The 18,129-nt window shown below is 45.7% G+C and overlaps 5 protein-coding genes across 10 annotated transcripts in view; all 5 read left to right on the top strand.

Moving 5' to 3' along the window:
• Positions 1 to 94: 94 nt before the first annotated feature.
• LOC131265296 (salivary glue protein Sgs-4-like) lies at positions 95 to 1,386 on the top strand. The gene is made up of 5 exons (XM_058267557.1): positions 95 to 164; positions 232 to 436; positions 602 to 709; positions 887 to 1,026; positions 1,092 to 1,386. The coding sequence occupies exons 1-5, from the start codon at positions 95 to 97 to the stop codon at positions 1,355 to 1,357; spliced, it is 789 nt and encodes a 262-aa protein (XP_058123540.1). The 3' UTR covers positions 1,358 to 1,386.
• Positions 1,387 to 2,576: 1,190 nt separating this feature from the next.
• On the top strand, positions 2,577 to 3,870 carry LOC131265295 (uncharacterized). Its single transcript, XM_058267556.1, has 2 exons — positions 2,577 to 2,852; positions 2,944 to 3,870. Exons 1-2 carry the CDS (start codon positions 2,577 to 2,579, stop codon positions 3,868 to 3,870), a joined length of 1,203 nt encoding a protein of 400 aa, XP_058123539.1.
• A 665-nt stretch (positions 3,871 to 4,535) lies between these two features.
• LOC131262909 (coatomer subunit zeta-1) lies at positions 4,536 to 5,912 on the top strand. 3 transcript variants are annotated; one of them, XM_058265006.1, is made up of 4 exons: positions 4,536 to 4,671; positions 4,755 to 5,134; positions 5,202 to 5,292; positions 5,528 to 5,912. In XM_058265006.1, the coding sequence occupies exons 1-4, from the start codon at positions 4,657 to 4,659 to the stop codon at positions 5,573 to 5,575; spliced, it is 534 nt and encodes a 177-aa protein (XP_058120989.1). In that variant the 5' UTR covers positions 4,536 to 4,656; the 3' UTR covers positions 5,576 to 5,912. The 3 variants fall into 3 exon arrangements, with proteins under 3 accessions (XP_058120989.1, XP_058120988.1, XP_058120990.1); XM_058265005.1 differs by having other exon boundaries at positions 4,752 to 5,134; XM_058265007.1 differs by lacking the exon at positions 5,528 to 5,912 and having other exon boundaries at positions 4,752 to 5,134; positions 5,202 to 5,521.
• A 3,708-nt stretch (positions 5,913 to 9,620) lies between these two features.
• On the top strand, positions 9,621 to 11,196 carry LOC131265550 (guanine nucleotide-binding protein G(f) subunit alpha). Its single transcript, XM_058267833.1, has 4 exons — positions 9,621 to 9,820; positions 9,899 to 10,165; positions 10,234 to 10,753; positions 10,994 to 11,196. The coding sequence occupies exons 1-4, from the start codon at positions 9,621 to 9,623 to the stop codon at positions 11,159 to 11,161; spliced, it is 1,155 nt and encodes a 384-aa protein (XP_058123816.1). The 3' UTR covers positions 11,162 to 11,196.
• A 350-nt stretch (positions 11,197 to 11,546) lies between these two features.
• Positions 11,547 to 18,129, top strand: part of LOC131267270 (elongation of very long chain fatty acids protein 6) — a 31,743-nt gene continuing 25,160 nt past the window's right edge. Inside the window, exons 1-2 of one of the 4 annotated variants that reach the window (XM_058270102.1) lie at positions 11,547 to 11,729; positions 14,128 to 14,608. In XM_058270102.1, coding sequence (XP_058126085.1) covers positions 14,436 to 14,608 — 173 coding nt within the window. In that variant the 5' untranslated portion in view covers positions 11,547 to 11,729; positions 14,128 to 14,435. Of the gene's footprint in view, positions 11,765 to 13,032; positions 13,117 to 14,127; positions 14,609 to 18,129 lie in introns of those variants that run through there. The other 3 variants (XM_058270104.1, XM_058270101.1, XM_058270103.1) reach the window with 3 other exon arrangements.

Here is an 18,129-nt window from a genome sequence, read left to right as displayed (position 1 = left end):
GCCACCAGTGAGTATCATTCGGCTCGGAGGCAGTCAATGCAAGTTGTCATTGACTAGCAGGACCTTTTGGAATACAGGAACAACGCTAGCCACCATGAAATCGGCGATCGTTTTGACGATCCTGCTCGTTGCAGGAACTGTAACGGCTGCTTCTCCGCAGTACTGTAAGTAGATCCGAGTAATCTCGCAATGTTTCAAATACTCAACAGTTCCTCTTTTGTCCATGCGTAGTTCAATGTTCCGGCAATGAGGTCCTGCAACCAACACCGCCGTGCTGCGAGCCAACCTGTGACTGTGATTGCTCGAATGTTGTCTGTAACAAGCTGCTAGTGTACCAGCCGACTTGCGTGTGCGCTAGCGGATACGTTCGCCTCAATGGAGAGTGTGTACCGCAATCCTGTTGTCCGACCACTCCCCCGCCTTGTGAAACTACTACTCCTCCATGCGAAACGACCACACCTCCGTGCGAAACCCCAGCTCCTCCCGTATGCTACCGATGTGAGGAGACACCTTGTCAGTGTGCTGAACCGTCTGCTCCGGAGTATCCATCATATCCGTCGGCACCGGAATACCCGGTGGAGGTGCCGTACCCTGTGCCGGATCCCGTATACCCGCCATCGCCGTCGTGCGGCTGTGGACAATATCCTTGCAGCTGCGGTAAACCTCCTCAGCCGTACTACCCTGCCCCCTGCGAAACTACTCCTGCTCCGTACTACCCTGCCCCTTGCGAGACTACTACGCCACCCTGTGTATATCCCCCTGCTCCCGTATATCCTCCGGCTCCCGTATACCCCCCCGCTCCCGTATACCCTACGGCTCCCGAATATCCTACGGCTCCCGAATACCCTACGGTTCCGTCATGCGGTTGTGCCCAATCTCCATGCAGCTGCGGCCGGCCTGCTCAGCCTTACTATCCTGTCCCCTGCGAAACCACTCCGGCGCCATGTGAGACCACAACGCCACCCTGCGAGACCACTACGCCACCTTGCGAGACCACAACGCCACCCTGTGAAACACCCGCGCCCCGTAATAACAAGAGTCTTCCTGAATTTTTACCCTACGCTAAACTGATTCCCCTCTCTCTTCCACAGCGACCTGTGCCCCGTGTGAGGAGCTAGTCTACACGAAGCAATGCTGCGAGCCGACGTGCGATAACAACTGCTCGGGCGTTTCCTGTCCCCTGCTTCTGGTGGAGGAACCAACGTGCGCGTGCCGATCCGGTCTTGTGCGCTACCAGGGTCACTGTGTCGAGCCATCGGCCTGCCCGCGGTCTGCTTCCCGCTACCGACTGTACGTTCCCAAAACGGCATCGTGCGCTTGTAACCGTGAAGTGCTCCTGCTAGGAGGCGGTTGTTAAGTAATCCGTATTACTACAACTAAGCCAAATATGCGCGTCTAAATAATAAATAAACTGCAAGCATCAAATGAAACAAAAATTTCAACCTTGTCCTACTAAGATATTCCAGCATCAAATACCTTCATTAAACCATGCTGGGTACTAAATCCAGAACAAACATGTCTTAAGCATCGTATCACAAAATTTACCCTACATATAATAGAGTCACCAATGTACGCCAGGTTCTAAAAGAACTTATTAATCGATGTCACATAAGAAAAAATATGGAAATGCCCTTCTAGATGGTGAAATGTTGCAAACGATTCTTCAATCTACATAGTTTACAAGCCACAATATATCGTTTAAAATATAAAATTTGCGATAGGAATATATTCCATTACCCAATTTAACAAAATTTGTTACCAATTTTTTGTCATAAAGAACTCGAACTTAGTTCTTATACACCACACTCAAAGAATTGCTGAGCCTTGGAGTTTGGCTTTTTGAACAATTCCACACTGTTCGCATTTTTTCAATCCCACAATGAATCGTGACTCAATTAGTTGAAACAGGCACATTGATACCTAGTAAGCTAGTTCATTTTTTGGTCCGTTTGTTGACTGCCCATGGGTGTTTTGAAATCCACCTTCTTCTACAACTAGAGAAAGCGGATACACAGAAAACGTTTTTAATAACAAAGTCAACGTACAACGATCACGTTACTACACGTGTGCTGGCCGCGATTAGTCATTTTACCTCCAATGAAGCCGTTAAAAAATGGAGACATTTTTTTACAAATCAAACAAAAACGCATAGCACAACTGATGGTCGGCCAAACCTGGGCGAGTTCCCGGGGTTGGGATTTTGAACTTATCACCCGTAAAAACCTTGGCTAGCTATCACCGTGCTGGGTAGGGTAGTACTAGGGGGCTCGGACGATGCTGTATCGGCCGAAAGTGTGTTGTGCTCGAAACGTGACGGAATTCTATCGTCTATCGACACTATCGCTATCCGCAAAGGTGGTCACACGCGTGGCTTATACCGCTTATAAAGCGTACCGACAGACGGGTGGCCCGAGCTATAGGACCACCGGAATCGTTGGAAGCCGGGTCACCGAAAACTCCCCGCTCCGTCATTGGATACACGATGCAGTTTTGGACAGGCTTTGCTCTCGCCATCGGTGGCTGGTTTGTGCCGCTAATTTTGAGCACCAGTGGGACAACTATCGCCATCGCCAACTATGGAGACCTGCAGAAGAGTGAGTTTACTTTACACAGTGTTTTTGTTTTCACCGAAAACTTACCCGTACGTTTGTCTTTTACTCACGGAAGATAAGTGTTCCCCGTTTGAGGTACTCAAACCTGCGGAACCGTGCTGTGAACCGACGTGTGTTGACGACTGCTCTCATGCAATCTGCCGGAGGGCTCCGAATGCTGGTTCCGTACCATCCTGTGTCTGTCGGCAAGGATATGTTCGTCATAAGGGATCCTGCATTCGGAAGGAAGCGTGTCCTACAGTACAGAAAAATCGTAAGTTAGTACGGATTATTCGATAGTGAAGTCGATTAATAGCCAAATCCTTACCTTCCTTTGGTTTTCCTAGAAAAGCCGAGCGTATCTTACGGATCTTATGACTCGTACCGCCCTGTGCCGCTAACGAAAACTGTGCTGCCCATGCAGAAAAAGTGCAGCCAAAACGAGGAGCTTGCCTACTGTCGGCCATACTGTGAGGCAACCTGCGAACAGGACTGTAAGGGTGTACCGCCTCCGAAGACATGCATTCCGGATCCAAGTTGTGTCTGTAAAGATGGTTTCGTGCGACATAACGGCCGTTGCATACAAAAATGCGACTGTCCGCGAAGGAATCCGCTGCTAAGGCGTCCACTATCTGGCGAGTACATCGACTTTGAGGTGGTATCCATGGAGGGAATGAAATCGGATGAGGACTTCGACTATCCTTTGCCTGAACCGCGGGTTGGTACGAACGAACGAGCATTCAGTCGATTCGAATCTAAGAAACCCGCGATGGTACCAGTATACCTACGAACGGTATCGAGTGATCCAAAATCTACCGGATCCTGTGGTTGCAAAGGTCACACGACGGAGAAACCCGAACTATTTCCACCATTGTGTGCATGCCGAGGAGGAAAATCTCCGACACCGGCTCCGACGTACGCCCCCAAGTTAGACGAAAATGCATCTTTCGAAAGCACGGAGGAAGATAGTGATATTGTGCCGTACGTACCCCCGTTGCCCTCAACCAACTCGTACGCACCGAGACTCTCGACTCCACTGTTTCCACCGAGTACACAACCCGCACCAGGACACTACGCGCACCGCAACCCGCTTCCCATGCCACCAGTGCATCGCGTTGACTTGAACGAACCACTGGATCATTTCTACGGTTCCGGACAGGCCACATCGGCCCAGCAGAATTCCGCCGCACAGGAAGAGCCCGACCGTAAACCGATGACCATATGGCCTCCAGTATGCTTTTCGTGCAAACGTTGTGGTTTGAATAGAAATCAAAGATAGTCTGGGTGATGAGTATCGTTTCCTATGTTTTAAACTCAGTTTCGTTTCATAATAAATTATTTCAACTATTTTCACTTAAATAAAATACAAGTTCCTACACTGTTAGTTACGAACATACTCAAATTTTCCATTCAACGATGTTTTCAAATGACAACTTTTCCGGACACGCTAGCTGCAACTTCTGACGTTGGAGCAAGTGTGCTTTGTTGTGACATTATTACACAGTAGGAGATCACAACTTGTGAATCAAATCCGGACGTCGATCCGAGTCGCTAAATCCGAATTTCAATACGTGAAATAAACCAGACGTGAAAGGATATGGAAAATGCTACCATTGGGTGCCAAAAACCCATTTTCTGTCACAGTGGAAATAAGTGTGATCAAAAAAATTCTCTTCATGACCAATGATTTGTTCTACTCATCCTGAGGCTAGAAGTTACGGTTACACATGGATATTGCAGGATCAAATTAGTTTTTCACGCTGTTTTCTCAAATTACCCCCGAACCATTCAGTACCGTAGTACGTGCCAGGAGCTTCGGCGAATGAGTCGGTGATTCGCTGATTGAGTCAACTCGCTCCCTTGAGGAGTGAGTATTCGAACCATCTGAATCTCGACTCGCAGAGTCCAACTCTATTGTACAACTGTCAACAAAATCCACGTCAAATGGTCATCATCAGCGGCGAAGGAATTGTGTCCGGTTTGTTGTCGTGTTTTTAACAGATTTTCTCGAAGTATAGTTGAAATAATCATATACTAAAGCAATCTGCAACAGAAGGCAACCGTCATGGATTCTTTGATGGTATGTTATATCGGTTCTTTTCTTTTTACAAGCTTATTTTGTGTGTTAACTCTTGTGTGTCATCGTTTACTTTGCGTCAGCAGGAACCAACACTGTACACAATCAAGGGAATGTGCATACTGGACTACGATGGTAACCGAATACTAGCCAAGTACTACGATAAGAACATATTTCCCACCGTCAAGGAGCAAAAGGCGTACGAGAAGAATCTGTTTAGCAAAACGCACCGTGCGGACGCGGAGATCATCATGTTAGACGGATTAACCTGCGTGTACAAGAGCAACGTGGATTTGTTTTTCTACGTGATGGGTAGTACGCACGAGAACGAGCTGATCCTTCTATCCGTGCTGAATTGCCTGTACGACACGATCACGATGATACTGAAAAAGAACTTTGAAAAGCGAGCCGTGCTGGAAAATCTAGACATTGTGATGCTGGCTTTCGATGAGATTTGTGATGGAGGGTACGTACGTGGCTCGGATGACCCGTGAATGAGTTAAATTGATAGTGTTCTTTTGGTAATATTTTAGCATTATCCTGGATGCAGATCCGGCGTCCGTGATGAAACGGGTAGATCTTCGAAACGACGATATTCCGATCGGCGAACAAACAGTGGCACAGGTAACTAATGCCATTCATGGACTGTTTTGGTAGTAGCGGTCCTGCACGTTCCTTACCCAGGCACAGTATATAGCACTCAGTACTAACACGGAACTCACAGAGCCTTTAGAAACGAACAAGAAAATAATGAAGCAATATTTATAAAACACGGAACTTCGTACATGCACGCCCACTCCATCGGTATCTCTAAAACTCAGTACAGGGAATTGTTTATTAAATGTTTCTCTTCTTGCAGGTTCTACAGTCGGCAAAAGAGCAACTAAAGTGGTCACTTCTAAAGTGAAGGCGTTCATTAGTGGTGTGGGCAAAGTGGCAAAGAATACGGAAGACTAGGGATTTTTAAAACCTAAAACAGTAACATTCAGAGCTCCCGGCAAGTGGCTAAGATAGGGCTTAAAAGTATTCGGTTTTAGAGTAATTTGCCTGTTATATGCAGATAGTACCACTTTTTCATAGTACCTTCTTCTGTGGCGCTGTGTTGTGGTGGAAGAGCTATGTGGATATCAACATGCTAAAGGAAGAATCTTCCCGGTTCCATAAGAAAATATTACCAACTATCTTACACTGAGGATAAAAGTAAAAATTACGTAAAATTACATTACATATACATTTTTTAATTTTCCGACTTCCACTCGATCCGAAAAGGACCGTATATTGAAGATAATCAATCCATGTCCCTTCAGCAATTAGGAAACAGTTAAGTAATCACATTGAACGCGTCACCATCTCTCGACCCTATTTGTTGGAGAGGTAGCATCTGAAATCCTGTTCATTATCCCGGAAGACAGTATACGTGCAATGAGTTCATCCTGCTAGCGTGAGTAAACGACGGTACGCGGACGGTAAATCGATAAATCGACGGACGGTATCAATATTGGACCGCACAATTAATTCAAGTGCCAAAGTACACAAATATTGTAACCTTCCCCTCCAGCTGCCGATCGGTCAGTTCCTGAGGTATACTTACCGGTGGTCTAGATATTGCTGAATTACGGCGTTTTGATTGATAACATGGTGTTATCGGGTCAATATGTTTTACTATTTCATTTCATCTTTTCAAATAATATATACCCGGTACTCCAATGGGCCAATTGTAAATTAAAGAAAATATTTGTTGGTAAAAGTTGACCACCTCCGTGGTGGACGCCCAAAGTGGATGGATTAAGTTACATGTAAAACCACATTTTTCAGATGGCTTATGAGTACGCAGAACACGCGAAAAATGCCATCCAACCTGTTCGAGTGATAAACGAAGGGGATTTTTAATAATATATTTCAATGCCATACGCTCTTGTAATCAGTTGCTTACTTCGCACTATTGATTCCTGGTCTCCATTAGATAGAGCTCACGATTCCGTGATCCTCTTTTACTTATCTTCAGTTTAATAGTATTATCGATAGTAAATCCCCAATTGTCGAGGCAAAAGAATACACGAGCAGACATCTGTCTAACGTAAAGCATTTGGCTTGGATGTGCAAGTATGAATGCAACAATGCAATTGCATTCTTCTTTAAAGAATCATAAACAACCCCTTTCGCCCATATAGGATGGGGGTCACATTATCGACTTACCAGAACATGTACATTCACCCCCCGCACATGGGGGTTGCCCACGGCCGGCTCGGTCCGGTTGGGTGGTGTTGGTGAGCATATCACCCCCGCCGATGGCACCTGATACTACTATCACCGATGAAGTAGGATGATACCGATAGTGCCACCCCGGTACGTGTACTTTCCCTTCGTTCGCGTCCGATTGGCCGCGGGGGCTGGTACCTTCTTTATAGTGTAATACTTCAGGCAGATGCTCACGCAGTAACAGTCACGGCACGGAGCCGACACAAGCCACACATAAACGGTTGTACTCAGGAGACCTTACGAGGGGGTACAAAGTGCAAACATATTTTTTTTTGTTATTCATCTTTTGGATAAAGTGCATCCCGGATATTACAGAAGGAAAACATCTCCTCCATCAACTGATAGTACCTATCAGTGGCTGAATCTTCGTTAAATGAGAGTGAAAGAAACCAACGTGGGGCTAAGGTGTGTATACGTGATGTGTAAAACGGTGCCGGTACGAGCATTCTTTATTGCATCCGTGAATTGAGAGCAGATAAAATTGTGCCTTATTTTGCACCTGTTTGGATTGTCGATCAACTGCCATTTTTTGCCGATAACAACGGAGGAGTTGCACGAGAGAAAATCAGCATCGAAGCAGTGGCCAGTTTTTACAGGTAAATTATCTACAAACTTATCATCGTTTTTGGGGTTTCCAACAACCTGTTTGGGTTATGAAAAATTGTGATACTACTAAAATTCACCTTTACCTTCCCGAGTCATCGTTGTTGTTAAAAAACAACATCGGCAATAGGAGGGAAAAAACACTCTTTGCTATGACTTACTGATAATGCTAATCTTTTGATCATGTTTGGTCATTTGAATCATCGCAGAGGATCCGTTCCCCTCTCAATGGCAGTTGACCCGTCAACAACTTCGTTGTCATGTTGAACTTATGGCTTAAGCAAAGTACTGTGGCTTAAGGACTTCCTAGAAATCGATATGGTTCTTATCGTTTTTCCAAGCATTTCCTCAAAGCAATTAATGAGATATCTTCTCAGATAGCAAGCCCCTGCCCAACGGCCTTATACATCATGGTATCATCAAATTAATTCATTCGTATTTTACGCCACGTTGTACGGTGGTTAGCTTTCAGCGGACATGCTACACTCAATGAAAACCCTGCCACGTTTCTGTTCCACTCAAAAAAAGATCTAGGTGAATTAAGGTGATTCAAAAAAGCCCTGATGTAAAAAACAGTATGCTCGTTGTTTTTAACCCCATCCGGCAAGTGTTTTTGCGGAGGATAAAGTTTTATGAATGAACATGTTTAACCTCCGCATGACGTCACGCACGAGTTTAATGGCGCCATATATGTTTTTAATGTGCGACAAGTAGATTTAATGTAGTCACACGTTTGTTTAATGGCTGGCCCCTTCTCTCCACCGTTGTAGCGAAAGTGCCTCAGGTTCTACGGTCGATGTATTGTCCACTGGTTGTTGTTTTCCGATAAGTTTCCCTTTTGTAAGTGCAGGCAAATTGCTGCCCCACTTGATCGATGATAACTCCTGGCGGAAATGGTTCGATAAAATGAAGCGAAACCATCCTTCCCTACCCGACTAGGTGGTGGAAAAAGCTACCGCGAGAAGAGAATCAAGAAAAACATACATATATAATCCCCCCTTTCTACGGAGGTTATGATAAACGTGCGAGACATATTTGTTCGAGTTCACCATTTCGCTGTCGGTTTGCGGTCAGGAATTAACATCTGTTCAACAGCAGATATAATTGGTGTTCGCACTGGCTGCCCATCGGGTGTGTTTAATTAGCATCGATAAGGGACGTCGCAGACATCGGTAGCACAGATTAGGATGTAGAAAAGGGTACATCATGGTACAGGCAAATGGTTTTGCCTAAGGTTGTAGGTGCTAGATACTCCTCGTGTTGCCAATACACTCTAAATAAATTCCTCTTCCGAACTAAAATGACTTTCTAAATGTTTACCAGGTAGCTTCGGTTTAGATTTTTGCAAATTTGAATAACAAACGAAAATCCTTAGGTATTTTAATATTATTTTTATTTTATATATGCGGTTTAGAGCGCATTTGCATGATGGGACTCTCATTAGAAAGACTTTGTTTGAATGGGCACGATGCTTCCACGTGATCTGAAGTGTAGTGCAAACGATAAAACTCCAGCCATAATTAACGGACCCCCCTCTCTCCCGCCCTCGACTTTAGACACACGCGGCCAGTACCATAAACTTTGTCGTTTGCAGAACAAACATAGAAAATCCTTTCATTCATAGTTGGAAAGTACAGACGGTATCGTACTCGATATCTTGTCTCGTACGTTTGTCGACGTATGTCGGATGTGGTATGTCTGCCGCGCCAGTATGAATATTTGAGCCATAATGTCACTTCCTCCCACGCCTCGCGGGGGTGGAAGAAGAAGTTGCTCTGTAGGTGGGAGGAGAGCAGGGTGTAGGAGCAAAGATCGCCTGACCATGATATGGTGCGGTGATATCGATGCGCCCCTGTGCCAACCGATAACCAATCGTTGACGATCGACCGCCAAAAAAGACATGGCTGGCTGGGCTTGCTGAACGCGATGGTAGTCGAAAAAGTTAATTACACAAATTAAAACTCCACCTCTGCTATTTTTATTTAGACGCTCGCCCGCGACGTTGGTGTTCATTCGGTTGCCGACAACCGAATCGAACAGGAGAGATAGGGCTGTGCCGGACGCCAACCCTCGAGGGATCACCCACCATCATGCTGCTCATCGACTGCTTCCGCCGGCCATCGCACGAACTGCAGGCAAGGAAAAAGCAGTCCTCCAAGGAGATGGTGCAGATGCGCAAGTCGATCCGCGATCCGGTAAAGATCCTGCTGCTAGGAGCCGGCGAATCCGGGAAAACCACCATCATCAAGCAGATGAAAATTTTACACATACAAAACAGCTACAGTTTTGAGTAAGTGTTATTCTTTGCCAGATAGTCTATATAGACACATTTATTTAGAAATCAACAATTATGTGCTTGGTTTTTCAGTGAACGGTTGGAGAAGCTGGCGGACATCTATGAGAACATACACGAGTCGATTTACGAGCTTGTCCGGCAGGTCGTTTTACTGGATCTCGAGTTCGATTCCGTCACCAACCAGCGCTGTGCGGAGTATATCCTGCGAATGGGCTCCCAAGCTCCCTGGAATCTCTCGACAGAGTACGTGCAGTGCGTCCGGCGACTCTGGTCCGACACGGGGGTCAAACGATGCTACAAACGTTCGAATGAATTTCATCTGATAGACAGTGTGAAATAGTAAGTCCTCGAAATTTTTTCGTATCTCAACTGCGAAACTAATATGGGAAACTCTTTCGATGGTACAGTTTTTTGGATCGAGTGGAAAAGATCTCAATGCCGGGGTACATTCCGACGAACAGTGACATTCTGAACTGCCGCAAAACGACGACCGGTATTCAGGAGACCCGGTTCAATGTGCGCATGGCCAACTCGATGGGTGGCGGTGTGCAGGAGTTTCGCATGTTCGACGTCGGCGGCCAGCGTCACCATCGGAGCAAATGGATGCAAGCCTTCGAAGGAGTGCACGCGGTACTGTTCCTCATATCCTGCGCCGGTTTCGATCAAACGCTGCGCGAGGATCCGAAACAGAACCGCCTTTCGGAAGGGTTCGAGCTGTTCCGAGGGGTTTGGCACAATCGCTTTCTGGCCGAAACCGGTGTGATTGTGTTTCTAAACAAGCAGGACTTGCTGGAGCAGAAACTGCTGGCGGGGAAATCGATAAGGACCTACTTTCCCGAGTACGACGATTACGTTGCGTTCGCTGATAAGGATCAGCTGTACGATGAGTTGGTGCGCACGCGATCTTTTATCAGGTCCAAAATGGTGGTAAGTTCATGTTGGTGATGATGAGGGGGATGGGAATTGTTTTTCGTCATTATTATCAGAACGATTAGCCCATAACATCTGCTACTTGGCGCACATCGCATCATCGCCGTTTGATAACGCAATATAGTGTTGTTAACTGTCATCGATTATCGCATCACACCGATTAATGTGCCATTATTTTTGTATTGGTTGTTTAATTTTCGCTATAATGGTATCATTTTTTCCCCTACCTACCCTCAGGATATTACCAACGAACCACCAAGAAGAACCTCACACCTTATCGGACGAAAGCGTACCTGTTACTTTCACTATACGGTTGCCACCGACACCCAAAACGTGCGAACCGTTTTTAGCGACGTGCACAGTATCATCCTGACGAGAAACCTGTCCAAAGTTGATGTGTTGTAATGCCAAGATCTGCAAAGACTATCTAAATAGTATACTGCGTGTATTTATTGAATGTTGTTAAAATATCTTACCTCTATCGTTAGAATATGTTTTAAATAATAAATAATCACATATGTTTTTAATAAAATTATACTAATTGCAAGCAAGTCGAACTATTTCATTTTCTTACTTTTGTCATGTTGCAGAAGTCTGATTTTTCCTCAAAATTTACATGAAATAAGAGTTTCCCAATGATTTTAAATTTGCTCCGGGGTCGGACTCATGTGGTTTTCCGGATGGGAACATCATTCCTGTAATAGGAACTAGACAGCTGTGAACTGGGTCCAGCAGAAATCTTCCAACTCTACGCACCAGCAGTGTGTAGGTCAGCAAAAAGTGTATCGCGTCCTGCTCTTCTCGGTGGTCGGTTTTAATCGCGATTGCATTTTAATCCTGTGTCCCGGTCTGCAGCCGAAGTTACCGCTTTGAACGGGTTTTATATCTGGTTGTCAATTGTGCGCCGATTGCATCCTCCGTTCAAAGTCATCTTTGCAGTTACTTTTCGCAACTCGCGTGTGTAGTTTTACAGGTGCTAACAGTTAGTTATAATCTGTTATTTCAAAGGTAGTGTGTTCGGAAGGGGGGTGTGGTGTGCGGCACATGGTGCTCGTGGTGCCTCGGGAAAAATGACAAAAACACCTTAGAAAGTGAGTGCACGGTGTACGTGCCGTGCGCCCGTATGTGTGCTTTCTCCAAAGAGAAAATCTTACGGAACCGCGACGGTTATGTTTGCTCATGTCTAATGAAGTCACAGTTTTCGCATACTAAAACTCGAATCCGCGCACTCGCTCGCGTACAATCGCCTAGCACGTGAGTAGTGCGAGCCGGCTGGTGCAGGCGGCATTCTCTGGCCAATGCGGAAGAGTGACGGATCGAGCGCGTGGTGTCTGGAATGGGAAGAGATAGAAGACGAGAGCAGTTAGCAGGAAAACGAACGGAATGCGGGAAGCCAAGAAGCATGGAAAGACGGGAAAAACCAGCGTCATCGCGGCGTGATATCATATTCCGAGCAGCCGAAAACCGTTTTGAGAACCGCTAGTTTCCAAGCGGGGAAAGATTGCAGAAACGATTTCAGTTTCATATTCGTTTCCAGCATAAAAGCAGTGCGTTTCTACCGTTTATATCTTCTACCTTCAGCTTGCAACAAAATTGGGTTGATTACGTGCATTATACATTCGGGCTGTGTGAACTCGTGCAATAATTGCGGTTCCTTCAAGACATTTGGAACGATAATTTTATCTTTTCACACTTGAAGTCTATACAAGCCCACTTCGCCGGTAGACTAGGAAGTTGAAGTGGGTGTTTTGGATTGCAATATCTCTGCGGCAAGTGCACTATCATTTGTCGACCATAGAACGAACATTTATCAGAGATTCTATATGTACCAGTTTGTGCAATGATAAGCCGAAGGTTGCTGGGAAAAGATATTGGTTTATGATTACGTTTGCTACACCCCATTATCGGTGCAGAAAAACGAAACAGTTTCGAGGACCTCGGTAGGTCCGCTAACCGGCACACTATCCGTTCCGGAGGAATAGTTCCAGTTCCTTTAGAAAAGCTGGTTTGGTTTTTATGTGATAAATTTACAGTAAAATGAAAAACTTACAAATGTTAACCTTATTGAAAATCATCTTTTCAAATGCAGAAATTGTGCAGGTAAATGCGAGGTAGACTGGTTTCGCACAGTGAACCTACTTGCTTTGAACTTGGTAGGTTCGGATCTCTCGACCCACCCTAAGGCAGACAAATATCAAAAGGCGAATGTATAAAACGACGGGACAACAATCAGTCTGCATCGGACCACGTTTCGCGCAACGTCGTGTAACGCCTCCCACCATCCTTTCGAGCTCTCGCTCTCCCGTGCTCCGAGGTTTGCTGTTCGAGAACGGAAAGTGATAACAGCGCGAGTTGGAAAGGTATCATCATCCGTTCATCCATGTAAAATCGACGACGGTGTACTAAATTGTGTGTTGCATTATCCTTCGGTCAATTCTGACTTTTCTTTTCCGTAACGCCGAGGATAAAACATGCAGCTGCTCTCACCTCAACGTTCGTAGATTCATCTTCTCATCCCCGGCTCATCTCATTTTGCCACTTACCGGAAGTTCGTCTGTACGGCAGTTCCTCGCCAGGACATGTGTACCTCGCTTTAAGTGTGTGTTGTGAGGCTCGTGACTGTGTTTTACTAGTGACATAACTGGATAATTGTGGTCTAATACATTTCGATTTTCCTCATTGCATTGCACCGACACTCCGAGGAAAAACAGGATAAATAGTATCCTTTCGCGCAACGTCCCGAAACTCTGTGTCCCGGATTCATGCAGACGAGGAGGCAATTTTTTCGTCGTCCCTCGAAAGTGTACCAATTCCCTCTTCTTTTCTCGCAAATCGTTCCGGGTTCCGTGTCCTTTCGCCTCTTTTTTCATTCATAAATGGTATCTTGTCGAAATTTTTTAGGCCGTGTTGTATTCCTTCCTATTTGGCAACCGAGGCACTATTTTTAATGCAGGAGATTGGATCGATAAACCATCCCTTCCGTTTTTTTTTCTCGGAGAACGGTGATTGCTGAAAAGTGATTTTGAAAATACGTCTTGCGGAACGGCAAACGGAAGAAAGGTGAAAATGATTTTCTAATGACTATGGTCCATGGGATGGCGTTTAGCTTTGAGGATGGTAATTTCGTTGCTTGTTGGTCCTTTTGGAGATTTCTTAGTAGGCCAAGGAGACGGGAAAACCGGTGAAATGCTTGTTTGAAACCAAATGAGTTAGCTATTTGGTTTGCGGTCGAAGTAAGCTTTGGAGAAAAGGAGAGGGAAACGGGAATGTTCCACGCGGGGGAGAAAAAAGATAAGGACCTGCTGAAAGTGTTCGGTATATTTTTAATAAGTTTACAACCCCTCTTCCCCCCTAAATGGTTTGTGTCACAGGAAGCGAACGGGTTTCTTGCCGTGGCAGTGCGGGAGAAAAGCAAATAGTCTGGTGTGCTGCAATCCCTCCAGCAAATGGTGCTTTGAGAGTAGCGGAAGAAGATTTGTTAAAACGAAACAAGTGTGAAATCGTGCTTCGGAGTGAAATCCAACCCTCTGTGATCAGCCTTGATTGCAGCTGCTGGTAGCATCCTTGCCCCCGGTCACAAGCCGACCACCTGCGACCACTACCCAGTTTTCGCGTCACTACCTCCAGCCCAGCACGTCGACGATTCTCCCAAAGTACGGAAGAAACCGCCGGCCTCACGATGAACGTCGAAATCACGCCCAACTACTCGTACATCTTCGACTTCGAGAATGAGTTCATCCACCAGGACACGCGCGTGTGGATGGTGAAGAACTGGACCTACGTGTTCTACTACTGCGGCATCTACATGGCGGTGATCTTCGGTGGCCAGTACTATATGCAAAATAGGCCAAGGTAAGTGTGAGATCTTTTGGCATCGAGACAGCACCAGAGACGTACGACGCATGTGTTCTGTTTGCCAAAGGCGATATCTTATAACAGCATCCCAGACTTGAAGGAATGTGAAAAAAATGAGCAAAAATTTCAAGAAATATGATCACAAGATCAAGGGGATCTTATTCGGCGCACAATTTATCCGATTTACGATATTTGATGCTCGGTGGTGATTTTGGCAATAATGTCAGGAAAATAGCATCGAACGCAACTTAATTGTTTACGAATCTAAGCTATATTTGAAAAAATGCTTTAATTTTGACGTTTATAAAATCTCTTCAACTATTTACCGGCTACTGACTTACGTCGTTTGTTGGTTTTTACCACTCTTGATGAAAAACCCCCAGTTATGTTGACCATCAGTTTGGCTGTAGGCATACTTTGCAACACGAAGCACGTTCCAAGCATTCGTAGTCATTCTCGTAGTGGAAAAAAACACGTCCTCTTGTCGCACACGACTGTCGCCGATGGATAAATATACTATTTTTCTTGACGGTGCTTCCTATGCATCCATCAACGAGAGATGGATGTGTTTTCGTAGCTTTCGTCCACCGAATGATGGGAGGATTTATCATCCCGGAAAACACTCCACACCTTTCGTGCTGGACGTTCCCGTTAAGAAGGGTGTGTGTGTGGAGAACACAACTAAGTTAGAATGATCGTAAAATTGTCCCACATCACATCCGTTCCGGGGGATGGTTTCTGCGCCCAATGGGTGGGTTTTTGATGCGTCTATAATTTAGCGGAAATAACGCCTTGTGTTCGCTAGACACACGACACAAAAACTGGCTCTTGAGAAGGTGTTTTTTTTGGCAAAAACACTTACGTCAAATCATGACCGTGTTTACCTATTGTGTCTGGGGTTTTTTTTAATGCTTTTATCCACTTCTGTTCTACTCCGAACGCGGAACAACCGATGAAAAAGAAAACATTAAGCGCTTCTCCACTCCAACCGCCGCCTGGCGTCGAGTAGCAAATCGAACCGAACGATCTTGAACTTGCCGTGTTGTGACGCCGTCCGAGAGCATTTCAAGAGCGTCGAGAAACGGCGGAAGAAAAGGACGCCACACTAATTGTGGACCATTCTCGAACGCACCACCCCGTGGGTCCGGTTCTGTGGAGGGATGAGGAAAGGTGGAAACCGGGCCCAAATTTTGGTTGTGGAGATTGATGCAAAAAAGCTTCGCCACAACACTTCGACCAGAACGCACTGTCCTTGCATATCCTTACCTATTGCGGCGTGTTTATGATCTTAGACGTCTTGCAGCACCGTTAGACTGGCATTGATCGGTGTCGCGATCGAACGGTGACGGTAATTTCATTAGGACGGCCATTGTTGTTTGGCATTAGTTGTTCGACTTTCAGCAGGCAGCAACTCTTAAACCTGATCTGGGGGTTTGTTTGCTCGTTTTTTTCGTGCACAAATCAGTGGCGTGACTTTCCGTGAACTTCATTTGCTGTCATTAAAACAAACACTCTAAAAAGAAGTGTTCAGTTTCAGCAAATCAATGCACCATGGGGTGGCATCGGGGTGTGGTGCTTAGTTTGTCTTGAAAACACAGCTTCCAACCTCTCTTGGGTGTGCTTCAACGATGCTTTCGCATTGACGAACTTCGACGTCGATCGGTTTTTGGCGTTCATGATCACTTCACCGGAACGAAGCGAAGCGTGTTCTGCTGACGTCAGTACGAGGCACGTCTTTTGCGGAGGTGCAAGTCGAAGAAAACTTGATGAGAAGAAAGCTCGAAGATCGCGCTCCGGGAACTTCCGAGTACGCACCTGCTTTGCGTAATGCAAATTTACACCGGATGGGAAAAATCCTTTCAAATCGGTAATCACTAGAATCAACATCGACATGGGCAACATTTTTTCGTAAATAATTCCCCCTGGCCATTATATGGCCATGATCGCCACTTTTTCTCCACTCCAAATGCGTTGGGTAAATGTTTGATTTTCCATTGTGCTACCCATCTTGGGAAATTTTAAGATTCTGCGGACTTTACCCTACCGTGTTAAGGTCGCGTTCGCGAATTTGCGTCCTACCGTCCCGTGTGTGCTGTGCTTGATTTATTGACACAATCCTCACCCGATCGTGACGTAGAGGAGAAGGAAGTCTATTGAAACAGGTGCTGCACATCATCTTTGCACAAGTGTCCACTCGCTTTTGGGTTTGTCTGAGATTTTCTTCGCAGTATGGCGTCACGCTCGGCGGAGATCGATTCCGCGTGATTTCATTATGTTTGTTTTGTGCTGTTCTTTTCCATTCACTTGTACGTTGGTTTATGTACTCAGCTGTTGAGATGATTTAGAAAAATATTCTGCACCTATTACCTACATTGTTACTAATTACGTGCTAATTCTTCACTTGATTTATCTGATTCTTCCAGTTCAGTTCGATGAAATTGTATGACGGAGTAGTATTGCTACGATTGATAGTAGCAGAACGTTTTACTTAAGCCACGAGCTTGACTCATCCACCACGTTTATGCAAAAGTTCCTCACCAACACCAACGGGACACGGCAAACGCCCACAGCGAAGGCAACCCACGGGTGGGGTGGTAGCTATCCCCCTTCATCCCTGTAACCGGGCGTGGAGCTACCCACCCTTTCCATCCCCATTCCGACAAAGTCCGTCGTAATCTCGTGTGCATTATTTGCCGGTCCAACCCTGGCTCTCAGATTCGTACCGGCGAACATTGCGGGACTTAGTAGTAAGGAGACGGGAAGGGAAGGGGCACGAAGGAAGCCACTAATCACGATTTATGCATTACACACCGCGATGACAGCGTGTTGTTCGGTGTTGACAGTCTTTTTCACTTTGTTCGACCCTCCTCCGTGTGTGTGTGTGTGTGTGTTGTTACCCCGGTGCGCACATGATGCGGTCTCCGATGCGACGGATTCGGGTCGTGATTTCCCAAAACGATGCCAGGGGCGGGAACATTGGGTTGGAGCATTCTGCAAGAGTTGGCCGAGAATGTTTCACTCGCGTTCCCCGGAAATAATTTAGCTGGACGCTTATCAGGGCGCCATTTTTTTCGGGGACGGGCTCTTCGTCTCCGTCTAAACCGATTGTGATGATTCAATGTCAATTCTCTGTAGGTTTGGAGGAGGTTTATAGATGTCTGATAAGCGTAGCGTGGTTGCAAAGAGATATCACACGGCCGAGAGAAGGTATCACCTCTGTCGTCATCAGCTTATCGCTTTTTGTTTTTATTTTTTCCCAGCAATGTATATTGTTCGCCAAGTAAAATAAGTTATCCCTTATGCTTCTTTGACGATCGGGACTTCAATATGGCGATATGTATGTTGTTTGAAAAAACCCATATAAATTGTTTTGTTCGAAACGGCCCCAAAACTATCGCTCCTATTTCCTTTAATCGCTACGTTGTGTTTTATATATTTTAGATCAAAATGGAAAACGCGTGCTTGACGTGCCACCATCCAAACGCAAGAGAGCTACGATACCGGAAAAACGAAACCTA

The sequence above is a fragment of the Anopheles coustani genome, chromosome 2 (genome assembly GCF_943734705.1).
Source record: "Anopheles coustani chromosome 2, idAnoCousDA_361_x.2, whole genome shotgun sequence".
Taxonomy (NCBI): domain Eukaryota; kingdom Metazoa; phylum Arthropoda; class Insecta; order Diptera; family Culicidae; genus Anopheles; species Anopheles coustani.
Note: the sequence above shows the minus strand (reverse complement) of the source record. Positions and strands in the feature narration are given on the sequence as shown.

Excerpts from the sequence above, each read along its gene's own strand:
- LOC131265296 (XM_058267557.1), top strand. The coding sequence starts at position 95 with ATGAAATCGGCGATCGTTTTGACGATCCTGCTCGTTGCAGGAACTGTA. Across the intron at positions 165-231 it reads GGCTGCTTCTCCGCAGTACT|TTCAATGTTCCGGCAATGAG; the intron begins GTAAGTAGATCC and ends GTCCATGCGTAG. Across the intron at positions 1,027-1,091 it reads CTGTGAAACACCCGCGCCCC|CGACCTGTGCCCCGTGTGAG; the intron begins GTAATAACAAGA and ends TCTCTTCCACAG.
- LOC131262909 (XM_058265005.1), top strand. Across the intron at positions 5,135-5,201 it reads GATGAGATTTGTGATGGAGG|CATTATCCTGGATGCAGATC; the intron begins GTACGTACGTGG and ends GTAATATTTTAG. Across the intron at positions 5,293-5,527 it reads GCGAACAAACAGTGGCACAG|GTTCTACAGTCGGCAAAAGA; the intron begins GTAACTAATGCC and ends CTCTTCTTGCAG.
- LOC131265295 (XM_058267556.1), top strand. The coding sequence starts at position 2,577 with ATGGAGACCTGCAGAAGAGTGAGTTTACTTTACACAGTGTTTTTGTTT. Across the intron at positions 2,853-2,943 it reads GGAAGGAAGCGTGTCCTACA|CCGAGCGTATCTTACGGATC; the intron begins GTACAGAAAAAT and ends TTCCTAGAAAAG.
- LOC131265550 (XM_058267833.1), top strand. The coding sequence starts at position 9,621 with ATGCTGCTCATCGACTGCTTCCGCCGGCCATCGCACGAACTGCAGGCA. Across the intron at positions 10,166-10,233 it reads CTGATAGACAGTGTGAAATA|TTTTTTGGATCGAGTGGAAA; the intron begins GTAAGTCCTCGA and ends TCGATGGTACAG. Across the intron at positions 10,754-10,993 it reads TTATCAGGTCCAAAATGGTG|GATATTACCAACGAACCACC; the intron begins GTAAGTTCATGT and ends ACCTACCCTCAG.